Consider the following 22946-nt stretch of genomic DNA (forward strand, 5'->3'; position numbering starts at 1 on the left):
AACCATTGCTCTGTAAAAAAAAAAAAAAAGACAATTAGACGACATCTGAAATAAACCGTCTTTCGTTTATAAAGTGCTGGCCGAATTAAGTAGCAGACATGGTTATTATCGATGAAGTCTGTGTTTTGTTCACTTCATTGTTACGATCTGATAGTGAGCTAGAACTCCATAAACTAGGAACTTAGTTTAATGGTGTTGTTCGGAGCCGTTTCAACTCAAAGCGCTAGCGGCTAAATGCAACATTATCTACCATCGTTTTGACGTTCTAGTTTGGAGCCACAGTTCAACACTGTTTTAGCCAAACCAGTAACCAGATAACTTTTTAATCCTGGATAGTCTACGTCAAGGCTGCTAACGAAACGGTAACCGTGACCGTTATACCGCTAACTAATGTAGCTTCAGCAAGGTGTTAGCACAAATAACATTACCTTAATTATTTTCGCTAATATTATTATCATTTTAAAATCCTTTTCATCTATCATTTTGTGTACCACTGGCAATTACCAACAACGTTGCATTTTATTTTTAGACCGCAGTAAGCTCTAGTGAGGTGTGCTATTCCCTGGTTTAACATCCGTCTCGTAGTGATATAGGAGTGTTTAAATCCATTTTGCCGTAGTAAAGGTAGTAAGTGGCCTCCACTTGAGCCTGGCTGAGCACCAGGATGACAACCCTTTGATTTTTGGCGTAGCTGTCTTGGCATGTTTAGGCAGCACTGCAATATATACATCAAAAACACACCCACACACACAAACACATACATATACATATATATATACACACACCCCATAATTAAAATTTCTGGAGAAATATGCCTGTAATGTGGGTGTTTAAATGTGGAGAAATGGACCATTCAGTCACGTAAACCATTTTATAGACGGAGCTCCACTCTCGACAAATGTTACTACTACTACTACTTGTCTTGGTGATGGGCTGATAGCACAGACAGTGGGAGAGAGAAGACAGAGCTTGAGAAAGATGGAGGTGAAGGATACATATCACTGTCTTGTCCAATGCCACGTGGCATGTGCTTATTTTCTGTTGCATTTTAACATGCGGTTACAGCTCGCTTGGCTTACCTGATACAAACAGGGCGTTGCAGTTTTTCTGCTCGGACATTTTTCAGTGAAATCATTGCCACTTCCACAGCTTCCACCTCCTAGCATGTAATGTGGAAAGTACCCACTGTGGTGATACAGGACAGACTGCGGATGAAATGGTCCAGCAGATGGACTCTGAAACAGTGGCATTGGTGAACAGTAGCCACACTGACACCAGGTAGTGTTGCCGACACCCTCTCCTCTCAAAACCACCGGTTTCACCACTTCTTCAGTGGTAGCACTGTTTCCACGCTGTATCGGTTCAGAAGCATATCCAATAGGATTTATACCGAACTCCAGATCTCTTTCTATTTCATCCTCGTCCATTTCCAATGGCATTTAGAAGGATCCAACCAACGGTGTGATATATTTGATTATGTTACTTCAAAATGGTGACTCTCTGACAGGCAAGCCAGGTGGAAATTACACAAATTATACTTCTTGTATGTTTTATTTTAGCAACTTTGTAATATTTGACTTCAGCAAAGGTGTTATTTCTGATATAGTTTGCTGTACAAGGACCAATAAATGTACATTTCATTTCCCCTTTAATGTTTTATAAGGCAGTCTGTGTGTCATTCAGTTTAAAGTGAACAGTATTCTGACAAAAGAGTGACATATGGCTGAGATAAAACTCTTGCCAATCAATCGTGACCCGGACCTGGACCTGTTATTTTGATTATCAACAAAATCTGCCACTACTTTCTTTAATGGATTGATACGTTAGAGATAAAAATGTTTACCGTGGTATAATATGGAAGAACAATCATTCGTTACACTGGAGATGCTGCAACCTCTGTGTTTGATCCCAGCTAGTCATCCTTAAGGGAATTGAAGTTAAAGATAATGGCAGGTTGGAGGCAGCAGGATTGGTGCATCACATGTACACTTGCACAATATGATCACATGATTAGGGAGACATGGTAACCGTTTTCGTTTTTTCACCATTAGCAGGGAGTAGTTTCTTCTCACACTCCCATATCTTTCGCAGACTAGGTGGTGATTTCTTGGTTCACCATGCTGCTTTTGTGACCTTTAGGCTCATTCAAGAGCTCCTTGAGAGACCAGCCTCAAGCTCTGGTGGTGGACTGCACGGCTACAGAGCTCATTCCCCCCTTTTTTTAAGCTCATTATCTGCCTGTCAGCAGCAGAAATACAGCAGACTGAGAACTCTCTGTTTGCTATAACAGGAGCTTACAGCTGCCCATTATCTGCTTACTCACAATCACAAGACAACGTCCTCTCTGGTGGTAGAAGTCATCATGAAATGCTCTGTCCCGTTTATAGAATGTGGGACAATGAACTGCTGAGGAAAAGGCTAAAAGAGAGGTATTATAAAAGGCGGACAGTATAAAGAACGCAACAGTCAGTGAATCACTCATGCAGTCTCCATTATTGCAGGTTTTATTTATTTTTTTACTATTGTGATTGCCTCTGTTCAGCTTCTTCACATTTAACGCGTGACGTGAGGAAGATAATTAGAGCTGACATGAGTTGAATAACAGAGTATTAATCTGCATCAATTTTAAAAATGTGGGAATTATTTAAGCCATTCATCCAGCTGCTCAGCAGAAAATCCAAACAATGTCTATTTGTAATATCTGAAATGAGAGGATTTTACTTTTACTAACCCCTCAAATCTAACATCTGTAATGGCTTGTTTTTTTTCTGACATTATATAGAAAATATACTCAATACATAAACAAAATGACATTTATGTAATAATAATAAGCTGGATAATAAGCTGGACCAAAAAAATGAAGGTTACCTGGTTAATCAACACAATAATATGAATAAAAATCAACTTAGTCCTTTGACAAATCGTTGGATGTCACATATTAATGTGCTTCTATATGTTACTTACATGGATAAAAAGATTTCCTTCACTAAACTCTTATGTTTAAGTGAAATACTCGGTTGTTAAAACTTTCCTTGTTCTTGTACTGTCCTTTTGTTAGTCAGTATCTCAGTGTCATCTCCACCAGACTGCTTGCTGATTCTCATCAGGATCTTTTTTTAATACCACGTAAAAATGACTCTGAAGTTCAGGACTGGTATGAGCATGCAAACGATTTGATATCAGATATTTCGGTTCTGTAAGTCGTTTGTTTTTTCCAAGCTTAACATAGCAGTGTGCCTTGACATCTTTGGAATCTTAATGCCCATTTTTTTTCTGCAATCATTCACTGGTTAATTAGTTGAGCTTGCGTTTTTCCTCACTCTGTTAAACTCCACTAGGACCTCTCGGTCCTGTTTTTTATGGGATAGTAAAGTTTAAGTTTGCCTGACTGGGCTGAGTTCTCTCTTAGACACAAGAATAATTTATGTACTAGGAAGTGGTTGCCACACTTGAATTTATAAAATCTAATGTGTCATGACCTGTTAAATAAAAATCTAACTGTGCTATTACAAAGCATGTTTTGAAAGAACAGTATAAAGGAACTAACAAAGGCAGTTCTAACGTATCCGGCCGTTAGTGACACTTTTTAAGACGCAGGCTATTGATACATTTACAAATGACCCATTCGTTAATTATCGTGTATGCTATAGACTATAGGATTGGTATCTAGTGGGTAGCCAATCCTATTATTCATTAGGTGAGAGTGTATCCCCTGTACTGTACGCGTCACATATCAGTAATAAACACACCAGAGAAAACTCAGTTAGGCGCAGGGACACCATGCAAACTCGGAAAGGACAGCAGCTTCAAACCCAAAACCCTTCCTTGCAGTGAGGCATTGGTACAGAGCACTGCACAACTCTTCCAAGGTTGATACGATACTTCTTGTATCAACATACTAGCTTGACGTTGTGTACATAAGACATAAGGTTATTGATTAAAGGATAGGTAGTCGGTAGCTGCTGTACCAACCATCTTTTGTGTCAGCTGGCCCTCTGCTGCTGTTCTCTGGCTTGAGGGTGAGATTAAGAGCTGCTTTTAGATTCAACACATTTTTGTGTGTCTCGATTCTGCCCTCTGACCGTCCTGCTGGTGGCTGTGGTTTTGTGTACGTGGTGCAGAGCCTTGGAGTCCAGAGGGAGGAGACTTCGGAGATTGAAGTCTCTACTCTGACCTGTCAGCTGCATGGGCCCCTGCTGTCTGCTTCTGTTTGGTCCTACCAGTTGTACCCAGTTATACAGTTATCAACGCATTAACGCTACAGGACACCATTTTTTTTGTTTATTATCATCATCATATAAAGCTTCTTTGAACAACACAGGGAATAAATATCAGCACACCAACCTTCTGAACTTTGGAGTTGTAAAAGATAAACATTAAGAGAGCACTTGTGTGTTGTTTTCTTTGATATCTGCCGTTAGAGGATCTGAAAACATCCTTTTGGAGAACTGTACTGAAAATACAGATGTTAATGACTATATTTTTTCCTGTATTGCTCCAATACCTGATACAAACCTGACCAAGAGCAGAGAAAAGTACAAATTTTAAGAGTACATCTAGCTGAAATGAATGCAGCGTAAGCGGTTTAACAGCTTCTGGTCGCTTATGTTCTGTCTCTAGTCAGTATAATTAAAGAGACAGTGTATGTTGCTCACTGTAACACCTGACACTTATGCAACACTGTCAAGTTCCAGCTCTGTCGAGGCCGTCAGCAATGATCTGGAGACATTCTATCTAGCGTGCTGATGTCCACTGTGTGTGTTTTATTTGTTGCTTTTGTCCGTCCTTTGTTGTCTTCACGTCAATATTTGCCTGCTCTTGTCTCTGAAGCATCAAATTATCTTCTAATTGCATGTAAATGTGTTGTTTGAGTTTTGTTGGTCAGTCTAAACAAGGCGTCAATTAGGACCTTGGAAAATGAGAATCATCTTTCAACGTTTTCCGGTTTAAAGACGTTGTCAGTAGTTAAAGAAAGTAATGATCAGATGAATGTATCATGAAAAGGATCAGTACTTACAGCACCACTTGTATTTTGAGCTGCATGATTAAAGTCAACTGCTTGAATAGTCTTGTGTCGTGGGTTAAGTTTCTTCTTTATATTTTAAAAAGTCTAAGTGTTGCAGAAAAGGAGAACTTTTGTGCCGTGGCCCGTTGGCTGTATAGGTCACATTAATGTCACAGGATACGAAATCAAGCTCATGATAAGAGCTGTGTCGACATACTACGGTCTCAGTCGGAGCTTTGATGTTCACTGCTGATATTAAGTACTCGTACGTGCGTTTTGATATTTCCCTCTGATAGAACACTTGCAGAAGGGAAGATTAGAACGGTCATGAAGCCAACGTTAAGTTCAGAACAGTTATTGAGCAGGAAGTTATTTCTTTGTTTTAATGAGTGAACCTGTTTGGCAAATAAAGCTGATTTATGAAGTTGTTAAGTGTTTTTCTTTTAATTGCAAGGCATGAATGGACACACCGACAATGCTGACAGTGTTGTGCAAAGTGTACCAGTGTTGCTCCTTTCTGTTTGTTTTTGAGTAACTTTCCCTTTATTTGATATCGCGGCAGTTACAGTATCAACGTGTTAATGTTCCCCTTCAATGAGTGCACAGACAATATCCTTGAACTAATCCTTTCCTACACATCTATTACTATTTGAGTTTATCTTGCCACAGTTGTGTGTTCAAACTACCTGTGTGATGTGTCCAGAACCACACATGCGCTGGACACAACACCAGCCATGCAATCAAAGCTGGTATTTTGCTTTATTTAGTTTTGTTTTTAGATTTTATTAAAGGTGAATGTGACCTCAAGCTGTCAGACTCCACTAACTTACATTATGAACCAGCAGTAAAATATTTGCAATACCCATCCAGCAGAAATGAAATAAACCTGTTTAGCTTTAAATCGTACTGTCGTTCTGACATATGCGACATTTTAAAGTGTAACAACAGTCATTTTGAAGGACAACAAAGGCAAAATTGAATGGAATAACAAACCGCCCCCAAAGGAAACATGAACCGGAAATAACATACTAAAAGCCACTCTTATTAAGAATGAGCTGTATGTGTTCAGTGTTTACTGTTTTGAAGATCTCCGTTACACCTTCCGCTGGATTTTAAATGTCAGCATCTCGCCCTCTTTTCACTTTTTGCATGAAGCAGAAAACACATCTGCCACACACCTGACCCAAACTCTGCTCAGCCCAACTGCTTTGGTAGAGGGAAAAAATCCCACTTTTTGTGTGGAGAAACGGAAACAGTTGACATTTTAAGAGTGCTTCTATCTGGTCTGAATGCACAGTAAGTGGTTTAACAGTTTCTGGTTACTAAAGTCGTGTCTCCACGATTAAAAAGCCAGTGTACACTGCCCACTGGAGACATTCTATCTAGCGTGATGTTCACTGCAGTGTGTCATTTGTTGCTTTTGTCCGTCCTTTGTTGCCTTCATGTCAATATTTGCAGGACCTGCTCTTGTTTCTGAAGTATCAAATGATCATCTAATTGCATGTCAATGTGCTGTTCGAGCTCCAGTTAAATGTTTGAGTTTTGTTGGTCAGTCTAAACAAGGCGTCAACTAGGACCTTGGAAAATGAGAATCATCTTTCAACGTTTTCTGGTTTAAAGACGTTGTCAGTAGTTAAAGAAAGTAACGATCAGATGAATGTATCATGAAAAGGATCAGTACTTACAGCACCATCAGTGCACGCCTGCGTTTTGAGTTGCTTGAATCGTACCCTTAAATGTAAATAAAACTAGCTGCACATTAAATTTAGAAAGCTTATCTCTATCTTTGTATTTTAAAATGTCGAAGTGTTGCACAAAAACCATCTGTAATCTGAAGACCATCGACAGAGGGATCCTTGGGTTTCGTCAGCTTAAAGGCCTTGTCAGCTGGTCCAGATATTTTAATGCCCACTGATTTCCTATGTGTAGGCATTTGATTCATCGTGTTGCTTTTTGCTGGGAGCTTTAGAAAGCATTTTCTTCTTTTAAAAGGACGATAAACACGAAGCCCACGCATATAGACCCGTACACCCAGCTGCTGTGTTCTCTGCGTCATGACTCCGAGCATTGGAAATGGCGACTTCCCTCTGGATTCTCCTCCACTCCTATCTCTCGCTTAATGTGTCATTTTCTCTCGCCATCACTTCCTCTCACCCATTTCCAATTATAGCTCGGCCTCACTCTAGTTTTCCCAAGACAAAAGGAGAAGAGCTGATGAAGTTTAAATTAGCTGCAGCTATTAAATGAGTTGGAAGCTTTAACTGATTTTTCCCATTCAGTTAGTTGGAGCTGGCACGGCGATAAACAAAACCATGCCTGGAAATTTCAGCTATGTGATTGGGTGTGTCTGTCTTGCAAGGTTAAGGCTCTAACAGCTGGTCAGCAGCTTGGACCTTCGCACAAACAGTTCATAATTATGATTAACACAGTAATTCAGACTTGGTGAGCCTCAACATTTATTTTCTGTTGACTCACAAACTGCTATTACCACACTTTTGTCCAATTCACAAATATGTGAGAGATTTTGGGCTTTCTGAGACATGCAGATCCCTGGACAGAGCTGGCTACATGCTCACAAGACACACTGTGTAGCTGGACCCCTGTGTGCAGCTTTTAGAGTGCGTCTTTGAGAGAGAGAGAGAGAGATCACTGACTCGGCTAATGAGCTTAGCAAAAAAAATGAAAGAAAAGAGCGTGGTACCATGGTTTGTAGTTCTTCCAGATATCCGAGCCTGCCAGCTAATCCTAACTCTTCTACCATTTAACTTAATTTAACTTTGTGTACTACATTTCTAAATTTTGACATAAGATAGAAACTTGTTTTGCTCTTCTGGTGTTGGGTGTGTCAGCTGTTCTGGGTCAGTTTTCTTGGCCCATTTACTCATTCATTCACTGTTTCGAACCAAGTCATCTGAATGCTGTTTCTCAGTACGGTCAGGGTGAGATCCACACCCCCATCCCACATTTCAGTATTTGCATTGTTGCACTTATGTGTAAAACACAAACACAGATGCAGACGTTCTCACACACACACACACACACACACACACACACACACACACACACACACACACACACACACACACACACACACACGCAGCCTGTTGGTCGTCCGTGCTGTGTCTGCCGTGTGCTGAACAGTCAGGCAGATGGGCATCGTTGATTTTTGTTCTTCTACGGTTGAAGGGGAGGGGAGGCTGTTGAACTGTAGACTCCGAGTTGCTCGTTGAGGCAGGAAGTCCAACAGTTCAGCTCAGGTTAACACAACGCAGCAGGAAAATATCTCTGTGGTCTCATCTGCCCGAGAGGCTGTGTCCCGAGTCAGGAGGTCACCCATGAAAGTGTGTCATTCTGAGGACCACTGAGCCAAAACTGCACCTCGTCCTCAAATGAGACGCCTACAGAGGTTTAACCGCAATGTCACTGCTAGATTCAGCAACCTTCTGAACTCAGGAGTTGTAAAAGATAAACATTAAGTAGTTGAAGGGATGGGTAGGCGTAATCTTTTCTCAATGTGACACATTTACTCTCAGATGGTTCCACCCATGAATGAATCTTAGAAAAGCGTGTTGAAGCTGGCGTTATCCTTTACATTCTGACATCTATTTTCTCATGTTCTCTTTCAGGAAACGGAAATTGCTGCTGAATGCAACCATGTAAGTGTCTCTAGTTTTCACATTTCACCCATGGTATTTCCGGTTTCTTTTGACCTTTGACATGGAGACAAACAACAGACAAGCTCCAGTGAATCATAGCATGTTTGTTCTGTTTCACTCTGTATTTAAAACAGTCAAAGCCCAGACTGTGTGGTCAAACGTTGTGAGTGAAGCTAGTTTTATGAAATCTATACATCTAAAAAATGTAATTTGGCCTAGCTTGAACACTAATATCTAAATGTCTTTTGATTCTGGCCATATTCTGCAATAGTTTTTACACTCTGCAGTACATACATATTTTTAATCTTGCAACTGACTGACTGTTTTGTCATGGTCTATTATTCAAACACAGTAAACTACACATTGGAGATTTTGAATCGGCACAAAACCAGAAATGTAGAAATATAATCAAATTTCAGTATAAAATGCATGATTCTAATAACTGAAGTCAAAAGGTCATGTTTTAGATTTTTCCCCTGTTAATTAGTGTCATTGATTGTAAAGTTGAGTTAATTTTTCAACAGTAATAGCTGATAATAGGCGACATGTTTCATTATCTCCTCTCCTCCAGCTCCTGTGGAACTACAAGCTGAACCTCACCACTGACCCAAAGTTTGAATCTGTAGCAGTGGAGGTCTGTAAGACGACCATCTCTGAGGTGAGTCTCTAAAACCAAACCTCTACCCCTTAACTGCACGATTACTGTGTCAGTCCAGGCACTTACTTCACTTAGTTTAGTGGTTTTCAGGCAATCAGGCATGTGTTTTCCTTTTGGAGTGCAGGGTTTAGAGTTGAGTTGAAATCTTTCTAAAGTCCAAAGCAGGAAACCACACAAGATGTAAATAGCATGTGAATTTCAACTGCCTGTGCCTAATTTTTCACAATCTAATATATAGGAAGGAATTATCCCTAGGATGTGTTTGAAGTCTTAATTGGCCAAGAAGCAATTTATTTTTAAGCCTCTAAAGTTTCATGACACGGCTTTCTTCACAAAAACATTAACCATTTATTTGGTTTTACATACATACAACACCTTCCCAATATTGTGTAGGTCTCTCTTGTGCCTCCAACAAAGATGTGACTCATCAGAGAATGGACATGGGTCTTTCTGAGGGTGTCCTGTGGTGTCTGGTAACAGGATGTTGTTAGTGGGGGCCTTTGGGTTGAGGGGAGGGGCCTCTGAGGATCCTCCCACAGATACTTGATTAGATTTGGATCTAGTGAATTTGGAGGTCAGGTCAACACCTTGTTCTCTTTTCCTAAACCGTTTTTTGTGTGCGTCTGTGTCAGGCTGATTGCTTAATTTCCTCTGTAGATGGATCTCATGCAAATAAATGCAAATGAAGCAACGATCTTTTAATTTTTGATAACACATGTAGGGTTATAGCAATATGGAAATTGTGGCACTGTATGCACCTTAAAGAAACTGAAAACCCTGGCGTTTACTGAGGAACCCACTTCTCTCCACGTCACATTGAAAGATGATGATGATTTGTTTGGAAATATTATCTTCCTGCACTGTATGGAAACTAAAAATTGCTTAGAGCAATACACATAACAAAGAAGAGAAAAGGATTTTGTAAGAAACACCAGTGGCATAAGGTTTTCCCTTCTCCATAAGGCTTACGGGTATGGTTAAATAGACTTAGACAGACTTTAATGATCCACGAGTGAAATTACTTTGTCACTGTAGCTTTGTTGCACATACAAGTAAACACACATGAAAACCACAAGAAAGCCTAAATAAGATTACATTAAAATAAAATAAACAGTGTAATCACAAAAAAATACAGAATTAGCATTATGAACAAATACACAAAAAGTAGTTGGCAAAACAGTGTCCAAAGTAATGTAGTTGATTGGCCAGTTGCGTAGCAACAGTGGCATGGATCGTGTCGCAAGGTGTCTCCTTGCCCTTGTCTGTTGAGGGAGGGATGTACATTGAAACGGAGCATGTCCGCCCGTAGAGTCTGAAGCTGGGCACAGATGTACTGTGGTCCTATGAACCAGATCTCCAAAGCTCTTCTCATGACACACTCCCTCTGGGTCCCATCAAGCGCACACAGTCCATCGATCCTGCTGCCAAAGACCTCACATTCCCAGTGAGGACAGACGGCACCGCTGACCCGAACCAAAATGATCTGCAAAATACACTGCCTGGCCAAAAAAAAGTCGCCACCTGGATTTAACAAAGCACATATTGTATGTCAAATGGTGGTGGCTGCAAGCGAGCAATATATTTTGTCACTCCAAATCACATTTATTAATATAAGGAAAGCAAAGCAATGTGCTTACCCTCACACAATAGTGACTTGTTAAGTGGAAATTATAATTTCACTGTTACACAATAAATGTTCTTATAATGCCTCTATAAAATGGAAATTGGTGTAATACATTTAATTGAACTTCAACATGAAATTGTCGAATGGGTGCTTTACCCCATCAGAGGCTTTTACATTGAAATTTATATATAAATTAAATAAATATTGAATTTTAAGCTATGCCACCTAGCTGTAGTAAACTATGCAAGATAACTTGAGGAAAGTTACCCTGTACCAAATCCCTGTATTGGTTCTCTTCACTTAGATTAAGGAATGTGCAGCAGAGGAGCTGGGAAAAGGCTACCTGGTGTCCTGCCTGGTGGATCACCGTGGCAACATCACGGACTACCAGTGTAGCCAATACATTACCAAGATGACCACCATCGTCTTCAGTGACTACCGGCTCATCTGTGGCTTCATGGACAAATGTCACGATGACATCAACACTCTGCACTGCGGTAGCATCAGCACTGGAGAGAAGGTGAGTGGAAATGCTGCCATAACCACATTTAGTTTTCTACTCAGCAGGTGTTTTTAAGCTCCGACTAAGTTTGGTCCCATAATTAAAAGTACAGCTGTACAATATACTGTTGTCACTTTTTAGAGTGGAACATTGAAGTTAATACTATTTTCTGTATTTCAGTCAGTCTATACCATAGACTGTATATAAATATGGACAATGCGTCTCCACTCACTCACTTTGGACAAACTGAGGCTGTTTTCCTGGGGATATGGGCAGCGCCATCTTAAGTCTGATCAGTACAGTTCAAGACTAGAGACACGTTATTGATAATCTGCCACACGTCCTCCGGACTCACCTCTGTTTTCATTTAATTAATACTGTGCTCTGCTCTTACAAACAAGTGTTGGATTACACACTGCACTTTATTATTTTTTTTTAAAGTTTGCAGAGCTCTTTGAACTTTCTTTATAAATATATTAGTGAGAGTCTTGTTTTCCTCTTATGTTGCAAAGTAATCAAAAAAAAAGGAGTTATCATTGAATATATTTTTGAAAGGACATTTACAGTGGGTGCAGTGGAGTGTGCAATAAGTGAACAGTATCTGAATAATTTATGAAGTGACTGTACAAGTAAACAAAAGGCAGTCAGTTGTGCAAAAACTGTGTGGTGTTGTATGATTCATTTAGATTAGACTCAGTATGTATATTTTTCAACTTTGCCGTGAAAAAGTTAAATGTTAGGTTTGTGAGTAACGCTGAAAGGAGTCAGGCGCCATTTCCTTCCTGCTTTTATTTGCTTTTAAGTCCACTGATTACATTTTGATCTGTCGCTCTCCTTTTGTGCAACTGAGTGAGAGGAGTTTGACTGTGAATGTGTTTTCCCCTCACTTAGGAGACTCATAAGCTTGTGAGACAGTTTTAGCGGATATCATGTGTTATTCGTTGGCCCGAGTTGAGTTCATTATCAGAAAACATATCAGTTAAAAGAAAGTAAACATATCATTGTGGCCATGGAGTCGAGCATGTACTTCTGACAGCTGTGTTGTAGCTGCGCAGTCTACGTGGCACAGTGCTGAAAGTTAAGATTAAGTTCTGTTGAAAGGATCGTAGTGGCGAAATAGTTTCATGTGTTTACTTCTTATCTTTAAAGTATTTTGAAATGTCTTAAGCTACGTTACCTACGGTTCTCTAGAAAATGTAATAATAATTTACTGTAATTTAATGTAAAAATAATTTACTGAATTTCATCATCACGCACTGGAAGACAGGATAATCCTTCCCTACAAATAGTTAAATAATAAGATGTGTCTTCCAGCAGAAAGAAATAGATGTTCAGCTGGGATCAGGCAGTTGCAGGACAGAAAATTAAAGAGTCTTCCCAGAGCGGAGACACACTGACTGTGATACGTGACTGTACGTGCTATAACTGTGACCTTTGCTCTGTTCGCAGGACATCCACTCTCAGGGTGAGGTGATTGCCTGTCTGGAAAAAGGTTTAGTGCGGGAGGCCGAGGAGCAGCCAGGAGCACATGCCATCAAGGATGAGTGTAAAAAGGCCATCATGAGAGTCGCTGAGCTCTCCTCCGATGACTTTCACCTTGACCGCTACCTTTACTTCGCCTGTAGAGAAGACCGGGAACGCTTCTGTGAAAATGTGAGGATTTATAGATAGTTTTTTTTCCCACTTATCCACAGGGTTGGGGTCGTCCCTACTACATCAGCTCTGTTAGAGTTATAGCTCTGTAAAGTAGCTGACAGTTTTATTTTTTTCCTCAGACTCTTATATAAGTCCCGGGAACATTAATGTTTGCTCATTTCATTTTTGGGAATGTTACACATTGAGACGCAAGTTTGTTTTATTCAGTTCCACTGCTTTCAGTAGTCTTTCTCAATCTGTATAGCATTTATTTTTTGAATTAAAGGTTAATTCCTAAAGACATTTTGTTCTGGGTTTTTCAGATAATGGCCGGGGAAGGAAGAGTTTACAAATGTCTCTTCAACCATAAGTTTGAGGAGGCCATGTCTGAGAGGGTGAGTACTGTCCACATTAGTCTTTATTGTAATAAAGAGTGTGTGATATTATCAAGTTCTTTATTCAAATTGGAATTCAGACCAAATAAATGTTAAATTTTTATAAATTTTAAATATGAATGTTGCAAATTTTTATTTAAAAAAAAAAAAAACTCATTGGGGTGTTGATGTGGCTGTGTCCACAGTGCCGTGAGGCTCTGACCACCAGGCAGAAGCTGATTGCTCAGGACTACAAGGTGAGCTACTCACTCGCCAAAGCCTGCAAGTCGGACCTGAGGAAGTATCGCTGCAGCGTCGACACCAACATGCCTCGAGCTCGAGAAGCTCGTCTGTCTTATCTGCTGCTCTGTCTGGAGTCTGCTGTGCATCGAGGTAAGCAGCTCAGTCTCCAAGTCAATTACTGTTCCTTCCAATGTCTGTAATTGTTGGTTAACAGTCAGAGGCCACTTTGAGATCAATGATGTGTCAGTCTCCATCTGATTTTCTCTCGTCATTCATTGACATCTAAACTACGCTGTGAACCTTGGATGTCCGTCTCCGTTTAGTCCTGTGTAAAGCAAACACAAAAGCACTGTTGCTTCGATTGTGAGCAAAAACTGCAAAAAACTAAAATAATCTGTTCACCTGATTCTCATGAATGAAGTATTTCAGAAATGCTTTGATCGCTTTTTCAAATTTGGCTGAACTTATTAGATTGTGATCGTTCAAAGTCTCTGTGACCTCAGGAAACACATCTTTGAAAACACAGTCTCGCAAGGATTGAGGGATATGATAATTGTGTTCCACACAAAATACCAGTAAGACAAAAACTGACAACATTTTTCATCTAAAAGTCTTTACTACATTTATTATGCGATTAGGGCCAAGATTATATTTGGAATAAAAACAAAAATCCTTTGTCTTCTTTTGTAACTTATTTCTAATTGCAGCAACATTTGCATTTGTAATACAACTGAAACATTCTTATAAGTTTTGTTTAAAAAAAAAAAAAAAAAAACATTTAAAACCTTTAGAGAGGAATCCTAACCCATTAACTCCTCTGAGACGGGTTAGGGTTACACACAGTAGCGGCAACAGTAGATCATGGATGAGATGAAATGTAGCTACTTATAGTTGGCAAAAACACAGTGGTGACAAAAAGTGGATGACAAGTGGCATAACAATTGAGGCAGCAACATTTACTTATTTCTTTTCAAACAAAGCTAGTGTCCATATTCTAGCTACACAAAAGGCTTCCTTTGGCAACCAGAGTCTGGAACATCTTTTGGAGATGAGCATCCAATGCGGCTGTGGTTCTGCTCCATGAAACATGTACTTGTTGACTGTTTCATTCTCAAAACAGTCCAACACAGTTTGTGTTTGTGTGCATTTCAGGACGCGTGGTCAGTGGCGAGTGTCAGGGTGAGATGATGGATTACAGGCGAATGCTGATGGAGGATTTCTCTCTGAGTCCTGAGATCGTGCTGCACTGTCGCAGTGAGATCGAGGGTCATTGTTCCGGTCTGCACCGCAAGGGACGAACACTGCACTGTCTGATGAGGGTCGGCCGAGGAGACATGGGAGCCATCGAACCCAACTGTCAGAAGGCGGTGAGTGGGGACAATAGGACAGTTTGTTACAAGTCCATGGCAAAAAAAAAAACAAATGGGAGGGGATCTCATGACCCTGCCTTCCATGAATGTCACGCTTCAGACTATGTAAAGTACAGTATATTAACTGTTCTGCTTAGTCTGGCAATGGCTAGTGGCTAAATGTACCTTAGTAAGACTAATCTATAGTCTTAGTATATTAACTTCAGACAGCTTGCAAATGTAATGTAAGCAGGATTGTCTCACTAATCATTGACATCTGCATCTGAGTTCTGGTTTGAAATGCACCAGAAAACAGGGAGAAACAAGCAATCATGCATTAGAGAAAACTACTGCATTACTTAAGATGAGGTAAGATGAGGCAATCCTTTAATTATCGTACAGTGGGGAAATGTGCGGTGTTGCAGCAGCATACGGTTGATTTAATGGTGCACATGAGATAAAAAAGCAAACATTAAAAAAAAATTCTGCATTCTTTGTGGTTGGAAAGCCCCTGGATGTTTTTCTCTTGAGATGTGCATAGCAGTTGTGCTGTGAAGTGTCAATTTTATTAATTAGTGTCAACACTTTAGATCATGGGTTTCGGGCTTTTGCCTTTCAGCTGGAGACACCATGAATGAACATAAACAAAAAAGTAGTGGTTAACTGTCTAAACTTTGGGTCCAGTGTCATGTTGTGATGTTTAAACTCAGGACGGCACATATCTATTTTCTCCCTGTCCCCTAACCAACAAAGTGGAAACAGAGTGTTCCTCCCAGTGTTCCCAGAAACCAGTTGCTCACTGCTGTTCTGACTAAATTTGAACATGGGCAGTAGGAGGCTGAGGCACCGTCTAAAATCATTCCAAGTGGAGTCCAAACAGCCCATTCATGCAGGGAAATGGCCACGTTCGGAGGTGTTTCTCAGCTTACCGCTTTGAACTTTCGTCTGAATATTGTGGGTGGTGTTTTTTAAATTTAATAAATTGGTGCTCTCAGTGTTGCATGTCAAATAAACCAAGTAGCAAGCTGGCAGCAAGCTAAAGTGTACTAACCCTCAGTCTGTGCCCCATATGAGGCAGCTGGCTGATCTGACATCTCACAGCATGACAGAGCTCTGAGTGGCCTTGTTTCAGCTGTGTAGGCAGTTGCCTCCCTCAGTTTCAGTCTTAGAGCATTTATGTAGGTACTCGGCATGAATGCATCAATAATACCACTTGGGTTGTTAATGATGCAAGTAAGTCATGCTATCTTCAGGTGCTTGGAGGTGATGCTCTCCAGCATCACTGTTCTCCTGCCCTACTGTGGTTGTGTTAAACCTTTATACGATGTTGTTATTTCCTGCCTGCAGCTCCAGACGCTGATCCAGGAAGCCGACCCCGGAGCCGACTACCGCATCGACCGGGCTCTTAACGAGGCCTGTGAGTCTGTCATCCAGACGGCCTGCAAGCACATCCGCAACGGTGACCCCATGTGAGTCTTCTTCACGTTGTGTGTTACATGTACTGTCCTGATTCTGACTGTCAATGGATTCTTCTGGCGTATATTCATAATTGATGCTTTTTGTTTACTCTGCCTTGTCGCTGCACTGAACCTTTCTTTCGACGCACAGACAGAAATAACACTTGATTATTCAATCTGATGCATAGACCCAGATTCTAAATGTCAGTTCAGTTTCTGACGTAACGTTCAACGTAATATGAGAAAATGGAGTGTATTCTATTGAAGGGATCTTTTTGTAGGATTTACAAAGCCTAACATCTGTAGCCACATTGAACACCGTCACAAAGGGGGTCATCAACTTGTCAAGTCAACCCAGGGTCCTAATGTAGCTATGAGCATGTTCACATGGTTTTGGCACCAGGCAAATATACCTCCACTCGTAGGCATATTTGAATAGAAAACTATAACAGACAAATTCAAGCAAGTCAAACACATATTCCTGTCTAAAAGCAAAACAGATGTTGCAGCCAGATGCAGGAAGTCAGCCAGAAAAAACAGTTTAAATCTGTTCATTAACATTCTTTTAATATCACTGCACTGTAATAGTGGAAAGAGTAGAGCTGACTATAATTAACAGTAGGCTTTCTTTCATCCGCTACGCTTGAGTGCAAATTCCCAAGTGTTTCCGTCAGTCTCTTTCTAATCATTTCTGTGTAATGTTTCGGGAGAACTGTTTCATCACCACTATCATGACACTAAAAACCCAGCATTAATCCTGAAGTTACCTCACCGTCTTCCAGCCTGTGTTGTAGTACTTTTCCTTGGTCTGAGTATATTTGCGTTGTTACCTGTAACCTTGCAGGATCCTGTCGTGTCTGATGGAACACCTGTACACGGAAAAGATGGTGGAGGACTGTGAGCACAGACTGTTGGAGCTGCAGTACTTCATCGCCAGAGACTGGAAGTAAGTCGTGCTGACATTTGTTCTCTGGCTGAATTAGTCGAGACAAAATAAACACGAATACGAAGGAACCACTAACAGGGTTTATATGAGACACTTTAATCCACAGAGACTAGGTACACGAGTAGTAATTTTTGAATGCATGTCAGACAATACATTGGTTTCCTATGAAGGATTTGAGTTTTAATTGCTTCTAATGCCTCTTACAATAAGTCTTCTGTCAGGATTCTCTTATTTTCTGACTAAATATAGAGAAATGGAAACATGTTTATATCCTTTAGTTAATATTTGTGTGCGGAACATAAACTTTTTAAATTTGAAATATGCATCTAGCTATCTATCTACTCACTGCTTGTATGTGTTTTCATGTTACCTTAGAATATACACAGCGCCAATATGGCGGATTTATCTGAAGTCCATAACAACATAACGCTCTGATGAAGCATGATGTTTCCGAAGGAAAAGATTCCGTTGTCTATCTACATCACTGTGTTGTTATCCAGGTTGGATCCGATCCTGTATAAAAAATGTCAGGGTGACGCGTCCCGTCTCTGCCATACTCACGGCTGGAATGAGACCAGCGAGATGATGCCGCCTGGCGCCATTTTCTCCTGTCTGTATCGCCATGCCTATCGCTCTGTGGAGCAGGGACGGAGGGTGAGTCTCTACTGTCGTCCCTGCTTTTCCATCTGATCTGACCTTTAAAGGGTTTGTTCATTCAAATAATGTTTCATCATGGCATTTATACGCCGTTAGTTTACAAGTTTGTATTCCCGAGGTTTTGTCTCATCTGCAGTGTCAACCACCTCCTCAAACAGATTTAGCCGTCAGTCATGATAATACAAAGACCTTTCATTCTGAATTATCTTCTATCAAACGGAGAAAATACAGAACCTGCTCGCATTGTTGTAGTGAGATATGATTCTGTCCTTGGGTTGCAAAGTGTGGACCTAACTTATCTTGCGCACCCTGGATGTTGCTTCAAGTATTGACTAAATGTCTAAACTGACAACATGATAAACATTTATTACCGCCATCTGTCTATATAAAGAAGGAAATGAAAACTTAAACAAATATCCTGGAACATTGTCACTGACCGGAGAATATTCTCGTAGCTCCCCACTGGGGCGTCTGAAGCAGAAAACCACGGTTCAACTGTAAGTACAATTTGCTGCCGAGCTGATGATGATAATCAAGTCGTGATGACCGGTGGTTCACAGGAACAATGATTGTGTTTGGTAATTCTTATCTCATCTCTGTGCATGTGGGAGTTTTAATTGCTCATGTGAGTTGCTGAACTGTCATGTGAAGAATCAATAGAAAGCTAACGGTTGGAACCAATGGAAAGTGTGGCTGCCTTGATTAATTCATGGCAGCAATTACATGTTTGATTAAAACCAGTGTATTGTGTGTGTCGCTCTTAAAGTGGTACTCCACCCACAGAAGTATATAGTTTGAGAGCCTCACTATTCAGTTTTGTTTATTTCCACTCTTTTGGACAATAAAACATTTGCCAACAGAGATAAACCATCTCTATACAGTTGTGAGTAGTCCATGGAACAACAACATCCCTTCTATAAATTATGTAAGGGATAATGTATAGTGGCCTCTGCTGTGTGTCGGGGTTCCATTCCCCTGTTGGGAAGTTACTTTTTCAATAATCAATAATCACCAGCTCACTATACATTATCCTGCTTAGAACACGGCCCGCAACTGAATTATTCAATAATGTGACACAAAATAATGATTGAAAGAGATTTTATTTGTGTAATATGAACCTGTCAGTTGCTAGCATGTTATGTGGTGTGTTCTGTGTACGTTGGGAGCGGTTGGTTGCCAGGAGCAGCAGTGGTATGTCAAGAAATGTTTGCTGAATGAGGTGATTGACCAATCAGAATCAAGTATTCAAGAGAGCTGTGTTCTAAGTGGACTTACTGTCCAGATCAGCTAGCATAGCTTGCCAACCCCTGTAGCTATATTGGATGAAATGATGTACAACGCTGTGAACAAGGGATGGAAAACGACCCAGACTTTCATACCATTTGTCCCCTAAGGCCTCTGACACACTCTACTGGAAGCATTCCATTTAGCCACAGCCTTTTTTAATGATTCAAAGCCTTAAAATGCCTTTTCATATTGTTTGTCTTTTAATGTCCACATTTTCATTTGAATTTTTGAAATCACCTAAATACGCGAATCTACAAACTTTTAACTTTGAAAATTGTTTATAAAAACAAAATGACTGAACACCTAGGGTGGAGTATCATTTTATAGCATCTTTAAGCAGTACAAGCTTACACTTGACCCTTTAAATGCAGCGTTGGTTCTTTTCTAAGATTAACATCATGGTCATCCTCCTGCAGCTCTCCCGGGACTGTAAGGTGGAGGTACAGAGGATTCTCCACCAGAGGGCGCTGGATGTGAAGCTGGACCCTGAGCTGCAGAGACGATGTATGACCGACCTGGGGAAGTGGTGCAGCGAGAAAACGGAGGCCGGGCAGGAGCTGGAATGTCTGCAGGATCATCTGGAGGATCTGGTGCTTGACTGCAGAGATGTGGTGGGAAACCTGACGGAGCTGGAGTCAGAGGTAGATCTTTATCAGTTTTTGTCTGAAATTGAATGACTTCAAAAGTGCACTGTTGTGTCATTTTAAAGTTTTCTGTTCTTTAGATCATATGTCTCCCCTAGGTTGCCCAGACACAATGTTAGAAATCACGGCTAGGACTGAATACATCCATATGTCATACCTCCAGCTGGTGTATTATTTGCAAAAAAAATGGATTATGTGATATGTTTGGTGTAAACATTGTTATTTTGGTGTAAACATTGTTATCTGTCCTCAGGACATCCAGATTGAGGCCCTCCTGATGCGAGCTTGTGAACCTGTCATTCAGACCTACTGTCATGTACGTATGCAGCAATAAAATCCTTCTGTTGTGAGCTCCTTTCATGTGTGCAATATATAGCATTACTGACATTTGTCATGTTGTCAAAGTGACAGCTTTGTGTCATTTTACGTCAAGCATAACGTGTTTGACTGTTGTGGGCAGTGACAGGCCCGTGTTGGCTCCAGTACTGGCATTCAGAAACAGCTGTACTTTCTTTTCCCCCCGTTTGTCTCCTGTTTGATATTATCCCTAAATGTCATCAAGGACGTTTCTTTGTTGATGCTTGGCTTGCTTATTAAGGTTGCTAGGTAACGTTAGCCTGTGATATTTGAAAGTTTTGACCAGAATCAGTCTGTGCACAACGATAGTAAAGACTAAACACTGATCATCAGTTTGATTCATATTTTAATAAACCGTTCATGTTGATGAGGTTCTCAGTGTACCACCTAGCAGCCTCTGCTGCAACTCCACTATAACTATATATAGAGCTCTGTCATGGTTTATCTAAACATTCAGAGAAGAGAAGAATTGTAAAGAGACATTGCTCTGAAGTGGCTCTGTATTCTGATCTTAATCCACATGAAAATGGTTTGACACAAATAGGTAAACCTCTTTCTGCTAAATGTGGACACCAGCATATTTGTTTACATGAAAAAAAGTCTTTAGGGCCACAATGACAGTCTGCATCTCAAAATCAATGACCTGTAAGTTTCAAACATCCGGAATTACAAGTTTAGTAAGTGTTATTGTTATTTTGTGATTTCTACGAATGTCTTCCAGCCCCCTCCACCCCCGTATATTTATTACAAGCTGGGTCACAATGTTCACGTTAACATAATTTAATGGCATTTAAGAACTCAGTTTTCTAAGTAATGCTACAATAATATTTGTAACAAGTGAATATAATATTGTATTGTATCAATGATATGTGCAACATTTAATTGCCTAAAGTGATTCAGCATCCATTCATAATGCTCCCCTCCTGTTTGTGTCTGTCCGTCTGTCAGGAGGTCGCTGATAATCAGATCGACACTGGTGACCTGATGGAGTGTTTGGTCCAGAACAAACACCAGAAGGAAATGAATGAGAAGTGTGTGGTGGGAGTAACACACTTCCAGCTGGTGAGCAGACTGATGAAAATGTGTCCTCGTGTTGTTTTAGACCTGCAAGAACAAAATAAGAGGCTGAACAAAAAACCTTTATTTCCCATCTCTAGAGGCACAAATTCTGATTTATTCATTAATACTTAAGTCAGCAAAGGTTTTCCTATTTTGTTTCTTTTGGCCAATATTGAAATATTCAAAAATATATACAGTACTTAAGTTCTTGGAGACATGTCTTGATGTTAGCGTTACAGATTGAAACGCAATACCTGCTATATTCACTAATAACAAGCACCTCTGTCCTCTGTCTGTCCACAGATACAGATCAAAGATTTCCGTTTCTCCTACAAGTTCAAGACAGCCTGCAAGGAAGACGTCCTCAAACTGTGTCCCAACATCAAGAAGAAGTAAGACACACAAACACAAAGTTTTTACACCATTTCTTCATATGGTGCAACTAAAAAAAAAAAAAAAAAAAAAAAAAAAAAATTCAGAGAGAGGCTGATGGTGTAATTATATGAACTGCCAACAGCTCCTTTCTTTCCAAGAATCCAGTAAATACTGACAGTGTCCCCACAAATCATCAGGTTCAAACTAGTCTTGGGTTTATAGTTTTTTAGTTGTATGAATTCAAATATTGTGTCAACCTCTACACGTTTTTAGAGGATGCTTGTGATATTTAAACACTACAAGGATTAGTCATCCTTTCCACCATGGGCAGAACCAGCAATTGCATAACCCTGCAAAGAAAGCCAAAGTCATGCTTTTACGTCCAGACTTCCCTCTCTTAACTTCAGCTTCCCATTGCAGTCTCTCAAGCATGTCTTTTTTTTTTTTTTTTTTGTCAGCCTTTGTTAAACAAGTATTGTTACCACTTACAGCCATTATAGACTAACTGGTGTCATCCATATCAGTATAATTCTCCAACTAACGTAATCTCTGAAGATGATGGCAAAGTTTGTCCGAAGCATAGACTGTATATAAATATGGACGACGTGTCTCGACTTCCCTGCTCTGGCCAAACTGATGCTATTTTCACAGGGATTCATCAATATTATATTAACTACAGTGGGGGAAATAAGTATTTGATCCCCTGCTGAATTTGTAAGTTTGCCCACTTCCATAGAAATGATCAGACTCTGGTTTTTATGGTTGTTTACTGGTTATGGGTATAGACAGAATATCAGTCGAAAATGCATAAAAAACACACAATCTAAAAGTTATAAATTGTTATGTATTTTATTAAGGGAAATAAGTATTTGATCCCCAACAATTCACTTAGAATTCAGGCTCCTACAGATTGGCTGGTGCGCATGTGGCACACAGCTGTGCTCAGTCAACTAATTACCAATACTCCTGATCTTAACTCGTCATGTATATAAAGCACACCTGCTCTAAGAATCAGTTTCTTACATTCCAACTTCTACAGCACCATGGGCAAGACCAAAGAGCTGTCAAAAGATGTCAGGGACAAGATTGTAGACCTGCACAAGGCTGGTATAGGTTAC

The 22946-nt window shown here is 40.2% G+C and overlaps 1 protein-coding gene across 3 annotated transcripts in view; it reads left to right on the top strand.

The window, feature by feature from the left end:
• Positions 1 to 22946, top strand: part of glg1a (golgi glycoprotein 1a) — a 32356-nt gene that overhangs the window by 744 nt on the left and 8666 nt on the right. For 2 of the 3 annotated variants that reach the window (XM_047595664.1, XM_047595663.1), the window contains exons 2-16: positions 8632 to 8661; positions 9233 to 9319; positions 11248 to 11463; positions 12895 to 13098; positions 13404 to 13475; positions 13661 to 13847; positions 14850 to 15064; positions 16394 to 16515; positions 17348 to 17449; positions 17950 to 18103; positions 18562 to 18603; positions 19810 to 20034; positions 20291 to 20353; positions 21343 to 21456; positions 21757 to 21845. In XM_047595664.1, coding sequence (XP_047451620.1) covers positions 8632 to 8661; positions 9233 to 9319; positions 11248 to 11463; positions 12895 to 13098; positions 13404 to 13475; positions 13661 to 13847; positions 14850 to 15064; positions 16394 to 16515; positions 17348 to 17449; positions 17950 to 18103; positions 18562 to 18603; positions 19810 to 20034; positions 20291 to 20353; positions 21343 to 21456; positions 21757 to 21845 — 1922 coding nt within the window. The remainder of the gene's footprint in view (positions 1 to 8631; positions 8662 to 9232; positions 9320 to 11247; positions 11464 to 12894; positions 13099 to 13403; positions 13476 to 13660; positions 13848 to 14849; positions 15065 to 16393; positions 16516 to 17347; positions 17450 to 17949; positions 18104 to 18561; positions 18604 to 19809; positions 20035 to 20290; positions 20354 to 21342; positions 21457 to 21756; positions 21846 to 22946) is intronic. The other variant, XM_047595665.1, reaches the window with a different exon arrangement.

The sequence above is a fragment of the Mugil cephalus genome, chromosome 10, assembly GCF_022458985.1.
Source record: "Mugil cephalus isolate CIBA_MC_2020 chromosome 10, CIBA_Mcephalus_1.1, whole genome shotgun sequence".
Taxonomy (NCBI): domain Eukaryota; kingdom Metazoa; phylum Chordata; class Actinopteri; order Mugiliformes; family Mugilidae; genus Mugil; species Mugil cephalus.